A 26,117-nucleotide genomic window follows, 5' to 3' on the forward strand; every position below is an offset into this window, starting at 1 on the left:
TCTTTGGATTTACATGCTGATCATAAAAGAAACATGCTTCCACCTTCTGGTCAAACTTTTACGAAACCCAATCTCATTTGTTATATGTGTTTAATTTAAATTCACTTTAAACCTGTCACTCTTCAATCCTCTGATCAGAGCTGTTGGCTGTTCCACACTCCAGCCTTAAAACCAAAGCAGACCGTGCATTTAAGGTCATGGCTCTAACTTTTTGGAAATCTCTTCCATTGGGTGTAAAATCAGTGAAAACAAAGTATTTAATATTTTAAAGCATTTTTAACTAAAAGTATAAGCTGTTACAATAAAATGCTAAGGATTTACAACGAAATTATATTTTCTCCTAATGATGTTTGCAGACATGAGAACATTATCTGGATACACAAACGAATGAGATGCAGCATGAAAATATGTTTAATTATTTAGCTGAATATTCAGAGCATTTTACCTTTACCCATAATTACCCTACTAAATCAAACAAATTCAGTCTGGTATTTGAAAATATAACTGATGTTGAAAATGCAGTCGGGCAGACTCTTTAAAAGTGAAGCATGTTGGGAAATGTGTATTCAGTCGTAATGAGCATAATTTTTCGAATCATCAAAAATTACTGATGAATTATGCATCTTAAACTGACTCATATCTCTAATCATAAATATAAACATACATTAAAGGAAAAGTCACATATTTTGGAGAAGTTAAGGCTCCTGAGAATTGGATGCCATGATTGGCGTCTCTTTCAGTATTTTGTTTTGTTTTGGGTTTTTGTGACATGTGAAGCTACAGCCTGCAGAATAGGGGATTATTATCCTCATTATGCAGTATAGAATTTTTTGGTAAAAATTTCAGTACAGCACACACATTTATCATTAAATAATGCATATTGGCTTTTTAAATTCCCCTGATATGACTTGGTTATGAGGGCGGTAACAACAGAATAAAACCTAAAGGAAAGAAGGAGGAACTAAGTGTAAGGAAAGTCCGAACAACTCTGTCTACAAACTTAGGAAAAATTTACATCTGAAAACAAGCCTTTACCAGAAAACAGAGAAAAAGAAAAACCTTATCTAGCTTTCAATAAATCCAAAAACGTGAAAGAAAACTAGAACTACCTGCTAGCATGTACAGCCTGTTGCTTGCAAACTGTTTGCATGTTTTACTGTTACCATGATGTCTACAGGCCATGGCTAAATTGCAACAATAGGGACGGTAAATTTTCAAATGCTTGTTGAGGTAGGTTTGCAGGGACCCAAACTCATATAGTGAAGTTAAGGCTTGACAGTGAGTCAACTTTTAGATGTGAGAAAGATTTGTTCATTTATTTGTATTCAAACTTGAAATGTGATGAGTCAGATGACTTTCTGCACCTGGTGATAGGCCTTAACCTTCCAAAGTAGAGTCCGTTATCAGGCTGATCCATCTTGCAAGGCTCCAGTCTGAAACTGTTGTGCCCGGTCTGAAAACAGACCTGACCAATCAGCATCATTTTATGAAAACAAGGCAGCAACTACAGGCAGCTTTACTTTTACTGGATGCCGACAGCAATGGCCGCTGCCAGTGAAGCACTTAGCTTGGATGTAGCTATAGTGTAGCAGAGATTTTATCAGAACTTGACTGCATTTCTGTATCAAAGAAAGAGCAAAGATCAGCACTGAAAGCTTTTCATCATGGAAAAGATGTTTTTGCCCTTCTTCTGCTTCGGCATGAGTTTGAGATAGTTATCGATGGTGTTTAGTTGTACTTTAAGTCAGTAGATGTAATGGCTGCCACTAGTGTCACAGTTAGCGCAGATGTAGCTCAGATTTGTAAAATAACTGCCATTTGAGATCAACTAAAAATGAACATTAGTTCACTTTCTGCCACCAGTTTTAGCTCACTCTCATCAACCCAGTGATCAAACATGAAATTGGTTCCATTGAAAAGTTTATCTTGATAACAGGACAAACCCATTCTTGAATAAAAGCTTTATTGGTATGAAACAATTAATCAAAAGTCTGCCAAAGCAAATTCAACATTAATTTACATTCAGTAGGGTTCTATCATGTTAGAGGGATTCTCTTTCAGTGCTGTACTTAAAAAATAACTTTAAAATCTAAAAATATATTAAATCTGGATTTTTAACAATTCAATCTCTCTGCTTCACTGGAGGCAGTATCTCCTTAATCCATCCTCCTGAGGTGTCCTTGAGTAAGTCACTGAATCTCAGCCCTCTCCTCTTTGACCCTGACCTCCCTGATTCAGCGAGTGGAGTGAGATCAATAGTGTTCACAGAGGAAAAGAGATCTTACATCAGCAGGGTAAAGGTTAGTAGCACACTGAGGAGACCACTGAGCAAAGCAGCTGAGCCATGAACCACCGCCCTGGCTCTGTTTCTGTCATCGTCCAGGGTAGACTGAACAGCTGGTGCCTCTGTTTGAAACTGGCAGTGCCTCTGGTCTGCGCCCACGCAGGCGGCATAGCCCATGGCATGGGCGATGTAGTTCTGCTCGTTGACGCCCTGGAAAAGGTGGGCCATTGGTCCCCTGGCGAGCACAGCTACATCTTCACCACTGTGTGTGGTTGACTCTGTGGGGGCAGCGGACAGCTGGACGTAGTCTTTAGTTTCTGTAACAGAGAGGGAAATACTTCAGGGTTTGCTTTCACGTCATTTTAAAGAACAAGTATGCTGTCATAATTTTATAATGTTGCACTTTTAGATATTCATCCTATTTCACTTTATTAGCACACTGCTGTTTGCTGTGTTGTTAGCTGGCAGTGAGTATGAAATACAAATATGCACAGCCTACACATGAACACAAACAGCTGACCTGGCTCATCACTATCTATTTTAAACAGAATTTAAAACAGAGCATGGATGCTGGAAATGAAAGAAATCAACATACAGTTCTCTTTTTTCCCTAAACAGCTCATTACCTCCATTTCTCTTCAGCATCTGTCTCAAAAAATAAAAGAGAAAGATGGGGATGGTGGTTTCAAAGTGTTAAACCACTGCCTACTGGGTGAAGTAACATTTGATTACTTGTTTCAGATCAGAGTGACTTCATTTTTGTACCATGCTGAAGGGCGGAGTTGAATTTTTAATCATCTATAAAGGACAGGTAAAAGGAGAATTTTTTTTTTCTCGGTTAATTCATCAGTGACTAAAGGAAACTGTTGATCATATGGGTAATGTCTAAAGACAGGCACTAAAGGAAACGTTTTTTTGAATATGTGCTTTGTATTTCTACATGAGTTTGCATCTTTTGTCCTTAAAAACAATTAAATAAAAAAGGAATATCATAAGTGACACTGAGTGTGTCAGGAGTGTTAATTTTAATTAACACCAGTTTGAGGAGTCAGTGGAGGGAAATACTTACTCGTGTTGACATCACGGATGTCTGGCCGTGTTCCATTTTTGATTTTGTATCCTGGTCCATTGCCATACATCAGTGTGGTGTAGGGCAGAAAGTCTGTACCCCACAGAGGAGATTTACCTGGGAAAAATAGAAGAGGACCTTCAAACAATAGTTTTGATTCATCTTTTTTTGTTTTTCTGCTTCATTTTGTGCCTTGGAGTGCTGAAAACATGCTTGCACACACAAACACACAATCAAGAGGAAGGGTCTGTGGATCCCCAGGGTGCTGCAGGAGGTCCAGAGCTCTGTGTTTCTCCCCAGATGAGCCATTAGCCTGGCAGGTCCTCCCCCTGATGAAGAGTTCAGAGTTTCACAAGCACATAAATCACTGCTGCACCACTGGGAGGAAGGGAAGCAGGAGGAGGAGGGTAAAGTAAGTACAGGACAGGAAAGAGAGAGTAAAGAGGTGGGAAAGGAAGGATGTAAAACAACAGATCAATCAATACAGTTTCAGAGGCTCCTACAGATACATTTGTGAGCTGAATCTTTAAAAGCAAGAAATCTAGACACCAAAATTCAACAAAAAATCTCAGTATAAAACAAAAAGCAAGCTTCTGAAACAACAACAGTAGCTTTTTTCAGTAACAGGTGATAGTTCTGTATTTTGATGGGGTGTTGTTTTCAACAATAAATATACAGGAGATGTCTGATGTTATGTCCCCTTTTCAGGCAACCAGCAAAATAAAAACAAAGACAGAAGAGGTTACGCACGTAACAGACAGGCACTTAAGCTTCACATGATTTAGCTATCATTAAGAAAAATGTAATGCAGAGAAAATTACTTTACTTTCCATTAGTAAGCTTTTTTGTTTTAACATTGCATTGTCAAAAGTATGTGGCCATACCTGTTAAATATTGGCTTCAGGTGTTTCAATCAGACCCCTTACCTGGTGTATAAAACCAAGCACCATGCAGTCTCCATTTGCAAACACTGGTGATACTAAACAGGTCATTCTGAAGAGCTCAGTGACTTCAAGAGTGGAACTGTGATGGATGCCACATTTGCAATTGGTAAATTGGTAATTTGTGTACTGCCTGCTAGATGCAACTGTAAGTGATTGTATTTGAAAGTGGAAGCATTTAGGAACAACAGCAACTCAGCCATAAAGTGGAAAACCACAAAGTCACAGAGCAGGGTCAACAACTGCCAAGGAGCATGGTGCGTAGAAGTCGCCGATGCTCTGCTGAAGAGCTCTGAACTTCCACTGGCATTAATGTAAGCACAAAACTGTGTGGTGGGAGTTTAATGGAATGAGTTTCCTGGCTGAGTAGTTCCATGCAAGCTATTGGTCACCAAGTCCAATGCCAAACACCAGATATAGAAGTGTATAGCGCATCGGCACTGGACTGTGGAGCAGTGGAAACGTGTTCTGTAGAACATTGAATCATGCGTCTCAATTTGGCAATCTGATGTGCAAGTCTGAGTTTGGCAGATGCTGGGAGAACGTTACCTGCATGAGTGCACTGTGCCAGCTGTGAAGTTTGTTGGAGGGATAATGGTATGGGGCTGTTTTTCAGAGTTTGGATAAGGCTCCATAATCTCTAGTAAAGGCCAATCTTAATGCTTCAGTACACCAAGACATTTTGGGGAATGCTATGCCTCCAACTTTGTGGCAGCAGTTTGGGTAAGGCTCCAACACGACTGTGCCCTGGTGCACAAAGAAAGCACTATAAAGACATGGTTTGACGAGTTTAGTGTGGAAGAACTTGACTGACCCACACAGAGCTCTAACCTCGACCCCATCGAGTACCTTTGGGATGAACTGGAACAGGGATTGCAAGCTAGGCATTCTTGTCCAACATCAGTGTCTGACCTCATAAATGCTCTACAGAATGAATGGGCACAAATTCCCACAGAAACACTCAGAAATCTTGCGGAAAGCCTTCCAAGAAGAGTGGAGGCTGATCTGACACCACAAAAATGGTGGGTGCTACAAGTAGCAAGGGACAACCATGTAATGAAGTTTTTGAGAGGCTCTAGAAGAGGTGTTTCTTTATGCAACAATGGTAAAAAGCAGGCATGCTTCAGCCTTATGAGCCCATGGCATTCCTAAATTTAAGAACACAGGTGCAAACAATTCAGAAGTTTAAAAATGGCTTCTTACAATCTTCAAACGAATAACTTTGAGGAAGATATTAAGATAACACTGATGAATGATTCCCTTTCAATCTTGTGTCTTCTTTGGCAACAACATTGTTTAACATTTGGGAGCTTGTGGTAAATCTACCCAGAATGATGTTGGGCTGATGGTGACTGCATGTAGGAGTGAGGGGGCCTGTCTTATTGCCGGTGATAGTAAGGGGGAGGTTTGAATATTTAAAACGATATAATTCTGAAAGTGGGAAATTTATTTAGTTCTAGATGAGTAGCATTTAACAAACACATCAGTGAATCACTAAGTAACACTTTCTGGCCCTTGGGCTAGTTCAGATTAGGTTTTAAGCTCTGGTGTAAAGGACTGAGAGCAGTGATTGAGACGAGACAGAGAGCTGAAGGAATAAAGGTAAGGAGTAAGTCAGGTCTATAAAGGGATGATCCAATGGGAGATTAACAGGCGAGGAAGACCGACAGAGCAAGGAGGACTTAGGGCCAATAATGAAAGAGAGCGAGGCAGAGAGAGAGAGGTGTCAGTGTTGATGGTCAGAGATAGGCAGCAGGAGGAGAGATGAGGAGAAAGCCAGGGACTGAAATAGAAAAGAGAGGGGGAGAGAGGCTGCCAGTTATATGTGTTTACCCGGGCTGTAATTGCAGAGGAGAGAAAGCAGGGAAATGTCAAGCTGCCGGTGGAAGATGAACACGGAGTGGTGAGAAGGCAGGCATGACACACAAACACAGAAACACACACCTAAAAGAACAAAAGCTGCCTCTGAGGATTTCTATTTTCCTCATGACAAAAACACACCTGAAGGAGGGAATGAAGGATAGAATGAAGTGACGGAAAATCAGTCCTGCTTCAAAAGAAGGTTCAAATCAGTATAGCATCTGAATACAAGTTTAGGAAAGAAACTACTTTATGCAGGTAAACAGGTCATAATTACCCAGAATGCTCTGCCCCCTAAATGGGAATCCATTGAGGGTGAAAGGGTGCGAGTGGTCAGCCATCACTATAGTGAGAGTTTCGTCTTCCTTGGTTAGTTCAAGGCCCTTGGCAATAGCGTTATCAAACGCAACAGTCTCATGTAGCGCCATGTAGCCTCGGCCAGCGTGATGAGCCTGGTCAATACGGCCACCTGACCACAGAGAACAGGGAGGGTAATGAGAAGAGATGGTTAAGTAACAGTGTCTGGTTTTACGTGGGGAAATCACATCATTAGGATAAAAAACAGCCAGTTTTATGTTACTGAGAAAGTTAACAAAGATCTCTTATTAATTTTCCTAGCTATTTGTTTTTCTGTAAAATAAGAGGGATAAGGAATGACTTAAACTTCCGGGTTAACCAAGCGGTTAAAATCACATGTGGTGGAAGACCTGAGATCAATACCTACAGTGCAAATGAAAAATACTCACCCCCTTGAATGTTTTACCCTTTTGTTGACTTTATAAATCAATCAGGATCAATATAATTTGGCTTTTTGACAAAAAAAAGAAAAAAAAATTTTAATGGCAAAGTGAAAACATTTACCCCCTTTTGAGTGACTGAATTCAACAGAGGTCTAATTGGTGCTGGTAGTCTCACAGCAGGGAAATTGGGATCACCTGAGTGCAGTGAATGTGTCTTAAGTGACTATAGTATAAAGAAACCCAGTAACTGGTTAATTAGCATTCCTGGCTACCATTACACCACACAGACAAAAGAACACTCCAAGAAACTTAGAGAAAAGGTTACTGGAAAGTATAAGTCAGTGCATGGATGAAAAAAATTCCAAGGCACTTAACATCCCCAAGAGTTTAGTTAAATCCATCATCAAAAAAAGGAACGATTATAGCATGTGTAAATGTGCCTAGATCAGGCCGTCCTCACACACTGAGTGACCGGGCAGGGAGACTAGTGAGAGAGACCACCAGTGCGAAAAACATCCACCATTCATTGTTATGCACAAGTTTCTTGCTGTTTTTATTTGTTCATGGGACCCATATTGATTTATTCAATTAATGATGGATCTCCCCTCCTATAGGATATTATCACTAGAGTTTTATCACTACAGGACATCAATAAAGACATATTAGATAGATTTTTAGTTATTTGCTTTTTGTTTGATTCTGGTGAGCACAGTATGAACATTACTGATTATGAGAAAAAATACGATTGTCCAGGCTTCATTTACACATTTAACTTAATTCCATCATTAAATACTTGAAGGCAGTGATGAACAAAGTACTCAGCTTCAGAACTTGAGTCAAAGTATAGACACTCCTAGTCAAATTTTACTCCAAAACAAGTGAAAGTAGCTCAGTTATTTATTGCTTGAGTTAAAGAACAGAAGTGTCTGCTTGAAAGATATTAAGTATTCTAAGTACTCTTCATTAAAAAAATCTCAAAATGTGTTTTCTCATTGCTTAAGTGCAGTGAAAGATCAATCACTGTACATTTTGATATTTTAAGTTTAATTTCTTTTAGAAAACATTTACATGTTTAAACCAGTGCTGGTTTAGCAATTAAGTTGAGCCCATACAGGTGAGAGCATCACCTGATCAAAGTAGTTCAAAGTCACCCTCATTAAGTCAACATGTTTTCACTAATATTATTGAGGGCTAAAGTATAAAACCCTCTCAATGAGCAGTGCAACTACAACTAAAACAAATCATTATTAAAAGGCTGAAAAGAATTAAGCTGGTTCAACATCCAAAATAGTGCAAATAATGCAGAATAGACAACAAGTGCATAAATCAACTGATTGATGGGGAATTTTTGGTAAGCTGTGATTAAGTTTGTGCGTCGGAGTTTGTTTACACGTGGCACCATTCAACTGTCAGGTCTGGCTTTACAGATCAAATGCTTTACATGGGAAGTAGCGTACACAGACTTCAGGGCCTGTTTCCTGCGTAAGCAACATTTATAAACGAGACCCCTGGACTATGCAGACCTACAGTGTAGATTCAATGCAGTAGTGTAAACCAGGCTTTACATCTTATGAAGAATGCACTTTAATTTCATATAAAACTCAGTCTTAAAAAATATCCTGGAATAAAACCTGATTTGAGGGCAGAGAGAGCAGAGGTAGACCATCTTACTGAAGGAAATTTCATGTGTTTATACTTTTTACATCCCAGCTCCTGTCCTCTCCACCAGCCACACTGGAAAGTGAACTAGAGTAGGCTTGGGTTAATAAGTTGTGGGCTGCCAGTGATTGGAAGCACCATATGCTGGCTTCTATTTATACATTTGCCTGTTATTGTAAAAGTCATTGTGAAGACACTCGGTAGCACCGCAGAGTCCCAAAGTGGCTGCCTTAGATTAAAGGAGAGATGGATGAGGAGGCCAAGCACACACTGCGGCAAACTCATTGAGCTGTATGCAGAATCAATGTCAAATAAGTGGATCCACTGCAGGTACACACTGCTCTACAACACGGTGAATCCTGGTTGATTATGTTACAACACCAACCAGGACAACTGTCAACTAAAAAACTCAATATCAGTCCTAGAGTTGCTTTTATAGACGTGAGCACAAAGGGTTTTTTTTTGTGCACACCAACAATCACCAGTGTGTTCATTTAATTGCCACTTCAGCCCACTTCCACAGGATCAATGACTCATTTGATCCATGGAGACCAGCCACGTGTTTTCCCTCCTATTTTTAGAAAAACAGTCACCTCTCAGGAGACTTTGTTACCCAACCTTTGACTGATTAAGTGAAGGGGGAGTGTGGGTGAAGCTGTTGTCCTCACCCTCCACTAAAAGGAAGAAGCCTTTAGGGTTTTTCTGAAGGATGCGGATGGCCTTTTCTGTAGTCTCAACGATGGATGGGTCCATTTTTGGATCTCTCTCCTCCTCGAAGCGCAGATCACCGGGTTCAAACAGGGCTGGAGAAAGAGAAGGATGTGTCAAAAAGATGCAAAAACCATGTTATTTTTTTGATGTAGGATTACAGTTTTTTTCAGTTTTATCCGCCTACAGTGGGGGTGCAGCAGAAAGAAAAGTCCAATCCTTCTCCTCCTACTACTAATTCTATTTTCTGCACACAAGAAGCGTGCTGTAGGGGTGAAATACAAGCCTCCACAGCAGCAAACAGCAGTAAGTCCAAAAAGAGAGATGGATTTTTACATTTCCTTTTAACCGACAATATATCACAAAGAATACACTGATTTATTAATATCATAGTATCACACGTCAAAGCTGCTGCATTTTTTTAATAAAGCAACAGGTGATGAAAATCTGAGCGTTTAGCGAGTGTTTGCCAATCATCTTCTGATAAAAAAAGACATGATTTCCTCTGTAATTTTGGTGAAGCCAAAGAAAAAAATTTCAGGCAACACTTTTTTCCCCATATGATGTTTATGTCTACAATGTCAAACCATAATTTCTTGGTTTATAACATCATTCATCTGAGTCTCACTTCAGCAGAAGAATCTAAGATACTCTGCAGTTTCTGCAGAAATTATTTTGAAGTATGTGTCTCCAAAAAAAATCTATTTTAATGAGGTTTTCTTGAAATTTAGTAAAATTTATTTTTCTGAAATAACATTGTGATGCAGAGTTATGTCAAGTAAATAGTCGAGCTTTTTCAGTAATGTCTCTCACAGGCTTTGTCTAACTGTTTTTACAGTCTATGTTTCACACTAGGCCCAGTTGTTTCGAAGAACCCCCCCCCCCCATTTGCTTTCACACTAGCAACATTGATACGAGCCTGGGCCATTTGCATGTGTACTCAGTCTGATTTAGCAGGTGGTGGCATGCACATAGCTGCCAAAGAGGAGAAAGAAGAAGCAGCTACCATGGCAATCACTCAGGTCATGACCTGAGCAAAGACTGTTTTTTGTGTTAACCCAGCAAAATGCCCATCCAGCCACCATCGATGATTTAAAATCACTTTTGAAGATACAAGCTCTTCTTATCTGCACATCTATGTGCAGCTCAGAGGATAAAATAGGCTCATGCTGCATAGATACAGCGGTTTTTGAGGTGGCAGGAGACTTATATGCCTTTGCATCTCAAAGGCATATAAGTTGACTCAAACTTATGTTAATCCTTCAGTTGTGTCATAACAGACCATTTGTTGACTTGATTCTGATGATTACTGCCTTTTATGATGGGAAAAATGTGAACAAATCATGGAAAGAAGTTTAATTTTTACAATGACATCATATAGCTGATAAGACACTCTGTCCCGTATTCAGGCACAGTTGTATTCACATCTCCGAAAACATCCGAAACGTACCAGAGTCCACTTGAATTGCGACCGAGACCACCTTCCCAAGTGTGTCCGGGTCCCCTGCCTGGGTCTGATTCGTTTGCATTCACACTGACCAAACGAACCAAACTTTGGAAATTTCCATAATTGGGATCAGAGCTCACCTAGTCTTCTCTGGAGTAGGGCAGCTGAACTTGAGGTGAGAGGACTTTTAGTGTTTTTCATGTCAAATTGTAAATATTTAACTCCCCAGTGTTTTTCTTCTAGGTTTTTACACAGTGGGTTTATAAGAAAACAATTGTTACCCTTGAAACATGTGTAGAGAAAGGTATGGTTTAGAATGTTGTTAGCTAGCTAACTAGTTTAAAGAAAGTTGTTAGCCTTAATGCTAGCTAGAAATTCCAGTTGGGGTTGGTTGTCATGTGATAGTGAATGTGTGTAGCCTAGTTGAGTAGGCTATTATTGTTAGACCTGTTTGTTTTGTTCTTAATGTTGCTATCAGCCCAAAGGCTGGCCTAAAGATGTTCCTGTCCATATTTCTGGCTCATTTTGTGTTAAGATTCATTAAGTTATGTATTTGCCATCTTGTCATAAGTTTCAAATTGAGTTTTGCCTTCTTTTTAAGATGTTTCCATTAAATTAAAATTGTGACAAATAACCCCATAGTGTGTGACAACCAACCCTGTTCTCCTCTACCTTACTTTATCTATGGTTACCTAATCTTACTGTTTTGTATTTCACAGTATCTTATATTTCATCATATTGTACCTTATTGTATCAAATCATATTTCATCGTATCATATTGATTCATATCCAATCAAATCATATGGTACCTTATCATATACAGTATACAGTATTGTATCATATTCTCTAATTTTGTTTTGAATGGTATTCTGTCATATTGTATCCCATTTCATGGGTCGTATTAAGTTATCTGATCAGATTTTTTTTTTTGCATGACATGGTATCTTAACATTATAAGGAGTTAAAGTAACAACATAAGCTGATAAAAGTGAGTTGATAAAAATGCATGTTAATTTAAAAAGGGGCATTAAAAATAGTTTTGAACTGAAAACATAAGTGATATAAGGTGATTTAAGAAACTTGAGGTTTGTTTGATGGAAACATGAAAACAGAGTCAGCTCTAATCATTTTCATCTTTCTTTAATTCATCACTTTTTAACAGCGCAGTCATTTTCATTTATCATCAACTGAAAGGGCCTTGAGGATAAAATAACAAAATGTGATGATAAATATTCAGGTGATTAAAATGCAATGAAAAGTGAAATGAAACATTAAGGGGTAGAAATTTGTGTGGACTGACAATAAAATTGATAGTCCAGTGATTGGATATAATCTATTTATCACTTACACCATGTGATCTTAATTACTTCCACCTTTAAAAGAGTAATTTATTGCATCATTTTGGACTGTGCTGTGCTGAATGGGATAGTATTTAATCAAATGGTATGGTCTTGGATTGTATTGGATTTCTCTTAATTATATCCATGCTGCCAACGGACCTCATCTCCCAAAGTGATATATTATTTTTACACCAGCCATAAAGGTGACCTGAATAAAAAAGGGAAACATCATTTTTGAATGATTTTTTATTTGGAAGTATCCAACAGATAAAAAATGTGAAATTTGAAAGCTTTATGGTAATAATTAATCAAATATTAAATGTGTCCTAAATTCTAATATCTATGTATAATCTAATATTTAACACCTAAAAAAAAGAATCCATCTGGATTTAAAGTTTTTGGCTCATACAGCATGGCTTTTTTATGTTTTACTGTGAGACATGTTTAATGTTTAATTCAAGTGAATCCCTCTTTTTTCATAATAATGGCCCTGCCTAATCAGTGATGTAAAGTTCAAAGGCAAAAGCTTTTACAAACTGAAGACAATACTTTTCAATGGTAGAGAAATAAGAGCTGAATCTGTTTTGAGCCGCATATCTGAATGAAGATCAGTCATAGAAATGGCTGCTTCCAGTTGGAACACTGACGGACAGATAAATATCGCTCTCTGCAGGCCAAAACAAAATCAAGTGCACACTCCTACTGGTGGATGACCATTTTTTAAAGTCCTAAAAGTCCTTTATTTTTTACGATGGAGACCGGATTCTGAAACTCAACAAAACATGTAGCAATCACTGCACAATTACAAAAGTTCAATGAAAGTATAACTAGAAAATGAAACACTGAAATCACTTGCACCAAAGAAATGAGTAAACCAAACCAAGGACACAACGTGCTCTACAAGCTTTACCCTCATGTATCACTGAGGGAAGGAAAACCACAGAAGGACTAAAAAAAAAGAAAGTAGAAAATCTCACCCATGAGGTAGTCCGTATTTTCAGGGTCAACAGCATCAAAATCTGCTTTATTCCACACATAGCGGGCTACCTGTGTGAGGCACAGCACACAAAACACACAGTCAGTGGGTGGAAGATGGTTAAAGTGTTTGTGGTTGTAGTGAGTCACAGGATGAGCTCTACACATGAGTCAGTCTCTGTTTACGCTTCTTTTCTGATATATTTATGGTTTTGTCATCTTATGTTTGAGTTTTATGGTTTGTTTTTCAGTGAACAAAATAAGAAAAACCTAAGTGTAAACAACAAAAAAATTGAGGGAGTTATTTGGACTTTATTAGGGCTTTCATACAAAACACATGAAAATTTCCAGAAATCCCTCCCTGAAAATCAGATCTATGGGTAGAAGCAAACCCAACTTTACCTGGACTTTTCCCCACAAAGTCATGAAATAGTCCAGGAAATTCAACATTGTGTATATCCTGCAAAACCCATGCAACCTACTCATTATATCCACTGTGCAGCACTGTGTCTGTGCAATGCACTCAACAGCATATTAAACTCTTTCTAGTCAAATTTGGGTTACTGCAGCTCAAACCCAAATTCATTTGCATCCTTTTTGGTTCTATTTTTTTTCAAAACTGTACGTCATACATTCACATCCTGTACAGGTGAACAAAGTGAGCCTGGGAAGCGTCTGACGTGCTGCTTTACACTGATGGCGAACCAACGCATATATTGAAACTGTTCGCTAAAGGTGCTACATAAGCACTGAAAACCTCAGTGACAAACAGTGTAAAACACATCAGGATAGCATATGAGCTAGCTGATTGGCCCATTTTTATAGGATGACGCGAAGCTGTTAAATTATGTTTTATGATAAATGTAACATTAGCATATGCATTGCACATTGGTATGACTCCCTTCCTGTATCTTAAACAGCATGGCATTAGAAATTTATTTCTGTTGTTTTCAGGATGATTTAGAGACCAAGGACAAGGCCTCAAAATTGAGGATTCTGCTCATGGCTCTGCGCTCACTGGGGGAGTATGTGGAGTAGGACCAAAATATCAAACATGCGAGAAATCTGTCCACTCTGGAGCCAGCCAGGCAGTAGTTTAGTTTTGGTCATCAGTCATATTCCCCTGTACACTGCACAACAAACAATGCAAGATTCAACTGAAAGTCAGAGCAACTTTAAAGCAAGTTGTGTGGCTCAAAATTCATGTATGAATTGGATGAAATTCGTACAGTGTATGCTCAGCTTAAGTGTGTCTTTTTAATCTGTGTGTAGTTTTCATAAACTGCTGCTTTTTTTTCAAATTTTTGTGTAACTTTGCTACACCCCTAACAGCTAACCCTCCTCCCTGATACTGAAGCTCCAATTAGGACAGTATCCCCTGGTCTGACGAGAGAATGACCTTTCCACGTTTCATGCTCTGCCACTCTTCAATGAGGTTGCGTCCATCTCTTCTTTGTCCTCTGGAGGAGAAATCTGTGGGGTATTCTGGGTCCTTGGTGTACCGTGGGGTCATGTACTTTCTACCACCGCCAATGATCACCTGTAAAAAACAAACACAGGCAAAAACAAAAAAAATGTAAACAGGATTTGATGACTACAACACAGTAAAACAGCTGTTAAAAGAGGTGAGTATGTGGATGCTCTGAGGGCCATACATCTATGTCCGTGTTGTTGAGCAGCTGGGAGGAAATGTCTGTACAGCCGTCTCTCTTGGCACCTGCAGGCATGTCGGCGTCACTGTACCACTTCCTGCTGGCGCTGTGGGCGTAGCTGGTCGCAGGGGTGGCATGTTGCACCCGTGTGGTCGTCACAACACCAACAGACTTGCCTACAAGAGTAATCATGTCAGGAATACTTAACATACTGTGTATTTGTCTTTAAATCTACTGTGTATATTTATTTCCTGTGTCTGAGCACAGCATGTTTGGGTAGTACTGGTGATCTTACCAGCATCTTTTGCCCACTTCAGTATAGATGTGACCTCGTTTCCCTTCTGAGTCTTACAGATGCCGTTGCGGGCAGCAGCATTCACTCCAATGACGTTCAGGTTGGTTTTCACTCCACACAGGTACGCTGTGGCTGTGGCTGCACTGTCTGCAATCTGGAAGTCCACACTGTAGGTCTGCACAACACACAATAGACACAAACACACACATGTAAAGATTAGCTTAAACTTCACACTAATATTAGCTTAAACTAAGGCTTTAAGTTTATCATGCTCAACAGTTGAAGAACTGAGCTCCTCAGTGGCAAGGTGCTAGGTGTAGATGAGATTTGCCCTGAGGTGAAAGTAGTAGAAAGTGGTATTGGCCAAACCTGTTAATTACTGAATTCAGGTGTTTCAATCAGACCTATTGTCACAGGTGTATAAAATCAAAGACCTAGCCATGCAGTCTCCATTCACAAACATTTATGATCCTTAATGTGTCGTTTTGAAGAACTCGGCGACTTCAAGCATGGTACTGTAATGGAAGCCACCTTTGCAATAAGACAGTTTGTGAAATTACCACTGGATTTTCCACAGTCAACTGTAAGTGATATTATTTGAAAGTGGAAGCGTTTAGGAAGAACAGCAACTCAGCAGCAGAGGACCACATAAAATAGACTTTTAAGGCACAAAGTGCATGAACCTTGAGATGGAGTGATATAATGAACGCCAACACTGGGCTGTGGAGCAGTGGAAACGTGTTCTATATAGTGATGAATCATGCGTCTCTGTTTGGCTTTCAGATGAGAGAATCTGGGTTTGGCGGATGCCAGGAGAACGTTACCTGCTTGACTGTATTGCACCAACTGTGAGGTTTGGTGGAGGAGGGATAATGGTATGGGGCTGTTTATTTCAAGGTTTGGGCTAGGCCTCTATCTCCAGTGAAGAGCAATCTTGATACCTCCGCATACCCAGACATTTTGACAAATGCCAGCTTCCAACTTTGTGGCAACAGTTTGGGGAAGGCTCTTTTCTATTCCAACATGTCTGTGCCCAAAGCAAGGACTAAAAAAGACATGCTTTGATGAGTTATTGTGGAAGAACTTGACTGACCTGCTCGGAGCCCTGACCTCAACCCCACTGAGCACCTTTGGGATGAACTGGAACGGAGATTGAGAGCCAGGTCTTGTCGTCCAACATCACTGCCTGACCTCATAAATGTTCTACAGAATGCATGGGCACAAATTCCTACCAAAACAATCTAAAACTTTGTGGAATGCCTTCAAAGAAGAGTGGAAGATGTTATGGATACAAAAGGAGGTCAACTCTGTATTGAAGTACATGTAAGTGTACACAATTTCATCACAGTCCCTGTAATGGGCAAGTGGCCGAATACTTTTGTCCATATAGTGTATGTGGGCTCACAGAAAGTGTAATAATTCCCACAGTAAATAATAATTATTCCCAGGGGAGCCCTCACACACTTCCCTGGAATGCCACAAAGTCCATGAGTACGAGTGTGGAGTTTAAGGGATCTGGCCATTGTACAAAACCACTACATATGGATATCTGGGTATCCGTCTTTTATTATGTGCGTGTGTGTGTGTGTTTGTGTGTGTGTGAGAGTTCAACCTTGGCAAGTCCAACGTGAGGGAAGGTGTCCATAGTCATCACTGTCTCCTCTCCTGTCTGGTTCTGCAGCTGTCCCTTTAGGATACGAGCTGCTGTGATGGTTGTCATTCCCATACCTGAGTCACAAACATTAACAAACACCCTTCTTTATCATTCTAACAATAACCCTTTTAAACTTGTACTCTTACATAATGTCTAGCTGCTGTGTTCTTGATGCTGAGATCAAATTCTTGTTGTGCTTTGCTATGTTTTGTTTTCTGATTATTTTTGCACTTCACATTGATGAACAGACAGAAAACAGGAGAAAAAGACCACATTATAGTAAAGTAGGCCAGACACTAATTCCTGTCTCATTTCTTTCCAGACAGCTGAGACTGAAGTGTTATTAGGCTGAGAAGTCAACTGGTTGTTAACCTACCGTCTCCGAGGAAAAACAGGATGTTCTTGGCCACATTGGTGTTGAGTTTTCTGTCCAGGGCTGACTGCAGAGTCTTTCGTGCTTGAGACCTCCAGAACTCCGGGTCCTCCTCCTCAACTATTGACCGGAACACAGACCAATTATAGAGGGAACATAAAGGTTATATGGTTGTATTTATGCCTGATCTTTTTCTCATGTAGGGAAAGTCAAAGACCTCTTTGGTAAAGGTGTACAAATGTTGAGGCACGCTAGTAAAATGTTTTAGACCAAACATCATACAATAACTGGAGTTATGTAGTTAAGTTTAATTAGAATGAATAATTTGAGTAGAATGCATGCATGCATATCAATCATACCCTTAACCACCACTTCCTCGGGCATACCTGTCCAACTACTCTTAAACTCAAACATCTAATCAGCCAATTACATGGCAGCAACTAATGCATTTAAGAAAGAAGACATGTTTAAGACAGTCTGCTAGAGCTAACCAGAATGGGGAAGAAAAGAGTCTTGAAGGTTGGATAAAACTACACAAAGTTGATTGTAAAACAGACTACAGATTTTGACCGAATTGCGTCGTTGCTGCCCATCAAACATCAGGCCCAAAAATAATTGTGGGGTACTGCAGACACTTTTGGAGTGCGACAGTGACAGTGATGCATCCAGGCTGCCCCAGTGACCCCAATTTCACAAGACTGGCCCAGATTATTTCTTGCAACTTTGGTCTAGTTTGACATCCCTACCTGACGTCAAGAATGTGTATTCTGATGCTGACCAATGGGATAGCATTTGACCCAGGGGAACCTTATGGTTATAAACAGAGAAGCTAATGCTATTGAGCTCCATTCGCTGGGTAACTATGCTTTACATCCCCTCCAATAGTATTGGAACAGTGAGGCCAGTTCCTTTATTTTTGCAGTGAAATAAAAACTTTGAGCTTGACACCAAAAGATGAATATAAGACAAGAGATCAACCTTTAAGCTTTTGTTTTCAGGTATTTACATCTGGATCTGATACACAACTTAGAAGACAGCACTATTTTAGGTGAGCAAAACTACTGGAGCAGATTGACTTAAAATCGTTTAAGTTAAATAGACTTAATATTTAGTTGCAAAACCTCTGCTTGCAATAACTTCATCAAGCCTGTGACCCACTGACATCACCAAGCTTTAGTTTGCATGCGAGAGTGTGCATGTTTGTTTGCAGCACCACACCTCATTCACATGCCCTCTTACCTAGTACAGTCCATGCATCTGTGCTGTAACAGGTAGTTTAATACAATAGTCCACTTACAATCAGTAAATGCTGATAGCAGCCTGTTGCGTAACTTCACCGGTACTGTGTGTGCATCTTAGAAAAGTTTAAAGGCAAAACACAAGCAAGATGTACCAAAAGTATTTTTGTTGTTAAGGATAAAAGGAGAGGTTGAAGCTGTGGAGTTATTAGGAAACAAAGGGAAGTCTGAAATGAGGACAGAATGAGAGCACAAAGTGAGAGGAGAGGGTGAGCCTTGAATGGTCTGTGATCAAGCTTAAAAGAGAACAGAGACAAATAGAAAAAGGCTCTGACTGCAGGTAAAAAGGTAAGGATTATACATCAAACGCAGCTTCAAGCCTCTGTGATCTGTGGAAAAACCTGCTGCTGTGCTTAAAGGAAACTTTAGGTAATGATTTGATTTTAAAAAGTTATTGTGGTTTAGGTGAACCTCTGCTGAAATTGCTGAGAAAATTCACCAGTTGTAATCCTGCACACATTATAACTGGTGAAGAATTAAAGACCTTCTATATTTTTTAAACCATCCTGCCTGGACCTGGAAGCTTTATATCAGAGTCTTTGAACTCAAGTTTTCCACATTTGAATTTTATTCTTTTCTGTGCTAACTGGTGGTTTAAGGGATACTAGAAGCACCGTTTTCCCTTCTTATCCTATTAAATGAATTAGATTTTCACCATGTAAACTTAGAGATTATTAAATTGTGTTCCTTGGCCTGAAAATACAGTCATGGTTTTGAGTATTTTGCATTTTTGGAGAGAATGATCCTATCATTTAGAAGACAGTAAGTGTATACCATGTATTGTATGTCTTGTAGCATGTAATGCAACATCTCAAAACCTACCAAACTAAAGTGATACGTAAAAAGTTGAATGATGATTTCTAATTTTGGTAGCACTATATTCAAGTTTGACCTAATCAAGTAATTCCTTGTAATATTGTGGCAGTCCTCCAGTAATAAGGTGGTAATTTATCCTTAAAAAATACAAAGTAGAACATGCACATCATTAAATAGGTTGGTGGATCCAAAAGGACATTTCAAGCCAGCATACTCTTCTTCAAACTTGCAAATGCATCTATGAGTCGCCATCTTAAATATGTGAACGTAAACATGTGACCTAACACAGCTGAAGTCTATCAGAATCTATTTAGTTATCCCAACATGACAATTTAGAAATTAAACACCAAAATTACATACAAAGGGATCCTATAAGAGGTATGGCATACCCAAAAATAGTATGTGTTAAGTCTGTACATCTACACAAAATATACAAGTCAGATAAAGAAGTTGCATGTACTCAAGAGTATATAAATACACAGATACAAAAATGTACAAGATGTACATTAGAAATATATACTAGCAAATCTTTATGTAATTCTGACTGTCCAGATGCAATGCACACATACCAGAAGAAACATGTTTGCATGTCATGTACACCTATAGAAGAAAATACATACACATCTCCCAAAGGTTAGTACTCCAAAAAAGGGTTCAAGCTGAACAGCTGTCATACAGTACTATCTTAAAGAGCCAGCTCTAAAGCTAACTATGACTAAAATGGATAAAGGTGCAAGTGAACTAACATACAATAATTATTTGGTTCACAATATTTAAAAAAAAAAAAAAAAAGAAAAGAAGAACTTTGAAGAATTTTGAAATGGTCATGTTGGGATATCTAAATAGATTCTGATGGACTTCAGCTGTTCATGTTATTTAAGATGGCGACTCATAAATGCATTTGCAAGTCTGAAGAAGAGCATGCTAGGTTGAAACATCACTTGGTTGCAAATAAAAGCTTAAAATGGGAGTTCCTTGGTGTGTAAACATTTTCACCTTTTCATCTTGGTAAATCACCCTAACCCTAATCCTTACCCTCTTAATAAAGTGGCAATTCTCTGGCAATAACGTGGTATTGTACTTTGACCCTAGCCCTAATCCTATTCCTTATAAAATTGTAGCAATATGTGGTAATAAGGTAGTATTTTACCCTAACCCTAATCATAAACTTATCCCTCTTAATATTTTGGCAATTGTCTGGTAATAAGGTAGTATTTTACCCTAATCCCAACCATTTTAACATTCTGGTAATTCTCTGGTGATAAGGTGGTATTGTACTTCGACCCTAATCCTAATCCTAAACCTTGAAACATCGTAGCAATATCTGGTAATAAGGTAGTCTTTCACCCTAACCCTTGTCATTTTACGGAAATTCTCTGGTAATAAGGTTGTTTTTTTACCCTAATCCTCTAGCCTGGACCTTAATCTTAACCCTTGTTATATTGTGGCGTCTGTGGTGATAAGGTGATATCTTACCCTAATCCTAACCATAATTTTACCCCTTGTAATAGTGCTGCAATTCTCTGGTCATAAGGTGTTTTTTTTTCCCTCAGCCTAACCCTAACCTTACAGTTTCGTGGCAGTTCTCTGGTCATAAGGTGTTTTTTTTTCCCTCAGCCTAACCCTAACCTTACAGTTTCGTGGCAGTTCTCTGGTAATAAGGTGGTTATTTTGCCCTAACTTTAATCCTTGTAATAGTGAGGCAATTCTCTGGTTATAGGGTGGTATTTTACTCTGACCCTAACCCTTATCTTATTATAGTATTGTAGTAATATCTGGTAATAAGATAGTATCTTAACCAAACCCTAACCCTTGTAAATTTTGCAGCAATTCTCTTGAAATAAGTGGGTATCTTACCCTAACCCTAATTCTTACCCTTGTGATATTGTGGCAGTTCTTTTTGTGTGTAATTGGTACTTTAATCTGATCCTTACCCTAACCCTTAAATTCTCTGGTAATAAAGTGGTACTTAACCAAGTAATTTCCTTGAGATAAGATGATAATCTTCTATATAAGTTGCTTAATAAATTCACAGATAATTTCTGTACATGAAATTAAAGCGAGTCCTTCCTGAATTATTTCAAGTCATTTCTTAGGATTATGATTAAGGGGTTAGGATTAGGGGTTAGGGTCAGGGTAGGGTTAGGGATAGGGATTACAGTTAGGATAATTTAATGCCTAATTACCAGATAATTGCCACAACATTACAAGAATATACTTGACATTAAAAACATAATTACTAGGTAATCCCCCCCTTATCTGAACTCTTTAGTATTTAAAGATCAGCTGACAAGTGGACAGTGGGACTTGTTTGAGGTTCTTCAAGATTTCAAGACTGCCTTCTTCAGCTCAGATCTGAACTGAAGGTACTTCAAGAATCTTAACAAAGTCCAGCTGCCTTTTTGCATCTAATTTTTTGACTCGGGAAGCTAGGATATAATCCTGGTCTGTGGCTTCTTTTCTACTTGTCATTCCCCACTCTCTCACTGTTTCTGACTATCTACTGTCCTCCACTAAAACAAATGTATGTAAAGGCTCAAATTAAATCTTTGAAAGACTTCACAAGAAGATGTAAGGATGCCGAAACTATCAAGACATAAAGCAGAATGGCACAGTTTTAGCACAGTTGGTATTTTACTTACCTTTGGCTTGGCATGATCCAAACACCACCAGCAGAAGGAGAGCTGAGACGGCTGCTCTTCTCACCTCCATGGCTGTGATCAGGATGAAACAATAGTCCTCACTCAGAGATCGACTCTGCCACTGAAATATCGCTTATCTGCAATCACAGCACCTGCCAATCACATCGAACTACATGTTGTAAATACATTGTAGTCCACAAGCTTCTGGTAAATGACCTGGGATTAATTATTGACAGTTTATTTAAGACATTATTTATGATGATGTACCTAAGATCAAGCAGATGATAACAAGAGTACCACAGCTATGGAGAGAGTGTGTCATTGCATGAGTGTACATGATTTCTAATCATAAATGGACGGTATCTAGTAGATAATACAGCCGGAAACACAGTTATGTAAGGGAGACAGACAGAGTCCACTGAGACCGAAGGGAAAGGCACAAACAGCATAATTTACAATGACTACATTACAGACATTACCATATTTATTGTAACGTGTTTTCTTTGATTATGTGTCCAAGTCTTCTCTACTTGAAGTGACAAAACAGAAGGGAAAAAAGGCAAACTAGTTTTACGTCATATTCAACAGGTACCCTCTGTCACAGCAATAACAGGACGTTTATCAGAGCTCATTTGTTCACTTGATGTTCCCAGTGAGCTCACTGAGTAACTTTACTAATGTGGATCAGTTACTGGATACAAGAGCCTTTAATTTGATTTAATGCCAAAAGGTTTAAAAGCATGCATCAGATGGATTTTCGACATTACTGTTAATGAAAGCACGTAGAACTAGAGCTGTTAGTGATGCCTTAAGATAGTGGTTCTCAAACATGGGTCCGTGAGCCCTTGCTTGGGGGTCCGCCAAATAATTCAGAATAAATTATTAAAGTAATTCCATGTAATTTAAAGTCAAATAGATACATATAGGGACTACAGCATCATAAAACAACCATACTAAACCAATGACTCCCACATAAGTTAGCTTTGGGCCAAGAAAAACTCAGATATGATCGTGAGAAAACACGTAAAGCAATGACTCGTCACATATAAAAAAGCGTACAGAGAAAGTAAAAAAACGAAAAAGTACAGAGGGCTTCTTATTTGGCTGCTCAAAGGATTGCAAAATAATAAGAAGCCACACTCAATTGGACAAGAGCTTGTATTTAGCTTGAAGAGTTTAAAATACAGCATCTAGGAGTACAAATGGCAGTTAACATATGTTTAGCCAGTGTGAGGGTGATGTGGGGGTCCTTGTAAGGGGTCCCTAACCCTGAAAAGTTTGAGAACCCCCGCCTTAAGAAATGTAAAATGTTTATGACACAAGAAAACATGTTATAAACCAAACTGTCTTTTAAAATGTATCTGCAGAGGGCTGCACTGTGGAGCAGGGATTAGTGCTGTTATCTCACAGCATGGCAGTTCCTACTTCAGTCCCTGTCAGGGCTTTTCTGTGTGGAGTTTGCTTGTTCTTCCTGTGTGTCTGGGTTCACTTCAGAGACTCTTCCTCCCAAACTCAAAAGACATGCTCACTAGATTAATTGGTGACTCAAAATTGCTCATAGACATGAGTGTGGCTGCTTGTTTGTCCAAATGTCACCCCGGTGATTGACTGGAAACCAATCATCTTATTTTGGAACATTGTTTCAAACAGGGTCTTATTTTGAAAATCCCCAATGACAGCAACAGCTATCAATTTTTGGTTCTTCCTATCATTGTTTCTACAGTTATAAAGGTATAAATCTATGGCATGTGAATATGCAAATATGTTTCCTGAATAATGTACACCCATGTGTTCTTGACTGCACTCATACATTGTGAAAATATTTTGTGGGATACTTTAAAACGTATTTTGAATACTCAAATATTTTTAAAAGCAATCAATTCATCACTTTACCTCAAGTAATAATTTGAATGAGCAACTCTAGTTTGTACTGGAGTAATATCAGCCCAGTAATATTTGTCAACAGCTTTAAACCTCACAGAGGCATATACCTGGCTGAGTCCATCCAGATCGTGTTCTCAAACATTCATAAACATACATATATTGGAAGGACTCTTTGTGCGTTTTATGTTTTAAGAACAGAAAACAAACATTATATAGGCAAAACAGTGAGCGTATGTGTGTGGGTTTGTTCTCTGTAATATTGTGGGAGGTTTAGGTCTGCTGCTGTTGTGGATGCTGAGGTCAGGGCAGAGAGGTGTGGGGGATGTTGAGCTTTATCCCTGACCTATGGAGACAATCCATGGAGGAGATCTCCAGGAGATTGCCTCTCAGTTGAAATGCTGTTCTATATCGTTCCTACATGCACAAAAGGTAATTTAAAGCTCCAACACAGCTCATTTCTCATGTAGCATTTCGTACAAATGAATATAGGATTATCCTGTAGACCCGGAGATATAACAGCCATAATGCGTGAAAAGGTTAAAGCAATCAAGTCATCATTTAAAGCCTGCACAGTGCACTGATTGGTCAGAAGCACCGCTGACAGGGTCAGTTCAAGGCTCAGTTCTGCTGACATTTATCCTCCAGGCTTTATGAGTACAAATTAAAACAGGGACATTTTCCCATTTTCAGTGTGAAACAAATGACAAACCAAGTAAATGTGCACGAGCCTGTTTTGTGAAAGCTGGGATGTTGTGCAACATGTAAATAAAAAACACTGTATGGTGATTTTTTTAAACATTGACACCACATGTCTACTTAAAGGGGACGTATTATGCAAAAATCACTTTTTCAGGCTGTTCTAACACAAATATGTGCCCCTGGCCTGTCCACAGTCCCCTCAAATACCAGAAAATCCATTCCCTCCCCCTCTGTCTTTCTCCACCTTTCAGAAAATGTGTGCTGAAACAAGCCGTTTTCAGATTTTTTTACCTAGTGACCTCACATAGGGAGGCACCTGCCAAGTTTGGTTGGCCCTCCCCCACTTGGAGGAAAGGTCCGCCCTCCTCTCCTGATCCTCTCAGCTATCAGCTGAGTTGTTGGATAACTCAGTGGGGTACCCTGCTGCCTATAGTCTGTGAGATTGATGGTTCAAATCCTAATCAGGTCCTAAACTTTAGATAAAAGTGTCTGTAACATCAGGGGTGCTGCATCCATTTCCTGAGAGGGGTGTGGTCAGGGGCGGAGTCAGACAGCTAATTACCCTTTAAAGCCACAGACACAGAAACGGCTCATTCTGAGAAGGGCTGAAACAGAGGGGCTTTTAGACATGCAGAAATCCAATACTGGAGTGTTTTTTCAGCAACAAACTTCACAGGCATGTTTTGGGGACCTCTGAGACCATTATAAACCTGTCCTAAAAGGGTCAAATATGTCCCCTTTAAACTGTTCTTGGGAAAATAAACACCTACTTTTAATTTTACACTATGTCCCAACTTTTTAGGAAATGGCATTGTCTTTGAGTAGACATATCTACTGTATTGACTGTAAATGTAGTGCTGGTATTAATCCTCAAATCTTTCATATTTTCTATTATAAAACTATTAAAGTATGATTATTGCATTTTGTATGCACACAAATTGATCTAGAACTTATCATTTATTTTTCTAAAGCATTTGAATCCCCAATTTATGAAAATATTCAATCTAAAATATTTTATTTTTTTCTTTTCTTTTGTATCGTGTGCAGGTTATTTTAGAAGATTTATCCATGATGTGATGAGCACAACTGCATACTTAAGTCAAAAGTATTTACAGGGTAATGGCTCCCTCTAGTGGAGTTTTTAAGAGTGATACTGATAAGATTATACTGTGTACAGGGCTGGTGTGACTACAACCATCTTAAACTTGTCTTAACACAATCATATGCACACACACAAAATGCACACAATTCTGAGAACTTGAAGCTTGTGTACCAACAGCCAAAATCCAGAAAGCAAAACACCATGCACGATTCCACTGGTTAACTCCATGTATGATTGTTGTGTTGGTGAGTCAGGAAAGGGAGACGACGAAAAGTTTAGTACCTTTAATAAGCTGCAGCTCTTAGCTCAAGTCCGTGTCACTCTCATCCACCATCCTGCATACATACTTCTCTCTGTTTACCCTTGCTGTGTCACTTACAATGCATAGCGTCACTACTTCCTCTAGCGGACAATAGATGTAACTGCATTCAAGTACTACTCACATTACATTCAGAGCATCTGGTATTTGTAAACACGATTCCACTGGTCAACTCTACGCACAATTCCTTTCTTCTGAAAGCAGCGAGCTTGAAGAAGAGGAAGATTGGGAGTAAGAGGAAGCCTAGCAGGCTGTGGTGAAGGTGAATAAGGAAGAGAAAGGTGAAGGTGAGGCAATACTTCCAATGAAATGAGTGCAACTCTAGTGGGCCACAGAATGAATCATGACCTAAACAGGACT

At 39.1% G+C, this 26,117-nt stretch overlaps 1 protein-coding gene across 1 annotated transcript; it reads right to left on the reverse strand.

The window, feature by feature from the left end:
• Window positions 1-2,281: 2,281 nt before the first annotated feature.
• alp3 (alkaline phosphatase 3) lies at window positions 2,282-21,823 on the reverse strand. Its single transcript, XM_041806584.1, has 11 exons — window positions 21,754-21,823; window positions 17,001-17,117; window positions 16,583-16,698; window positions 14,971-15,145; window positions 14,679-14,851; window positions 14,423-14,563; window positions 13,026-13,095; window positions 9,222-9,356; window positions 6,432-6,623; window positions 3,354-3,470; window positions 2,282-2,601 (listed from the first exon to the last, which is right to left on the reverse strand). Exons 1-11 carry the CDS (start codon window positions 21,821-21,823, stop codon window positions 2,282-2,284), a joined length of 1,626 nt encoding a protein of 541 aa, XP_041662518.1.
• Window positions 21,824-26,117: the final 4,294 nt, after the last annotated feature.

The sequence above is a fragment of the Cheilinus undulatus genome, linkage group 2 (genome assembly GCF_018320785.1).
Source record: "Cheilinus undulatus linkage group 2, ASM1832078v1, whole genome shotgun sequence".
NCBI lineage: Eukaryota > Metazoa > Chordata > Actinopteri > Labriformes > Labridae > Cheilinus > Cheilinus undulatus.

Excerpts from the sequence above, each read along its gene's own strand:
- alp3 (XM_041806584.1), bottom strand. The coding sequence starts at position 21,823 with ATGGAGGTGAGAAGAGCAGCCGTCTCAGCTCTCCTTCTGCTGGTGGTG. Across the intron at positions 13,096-14,422 it reads AGAGCATGAAACGTGGAAAG|GTAGCCCGCTATGTGTGGAA; the intron begins GTCATTCTCTCG and ends TGCCTCACACAG. Across the intron at positions 2,602-3,353 it reads CATCCGTGATGTCAACACGA|AAACTAAAGACTACGTCCAG; the intron begins GTAAGTATTTCC and ends TCTCTGTTACAG.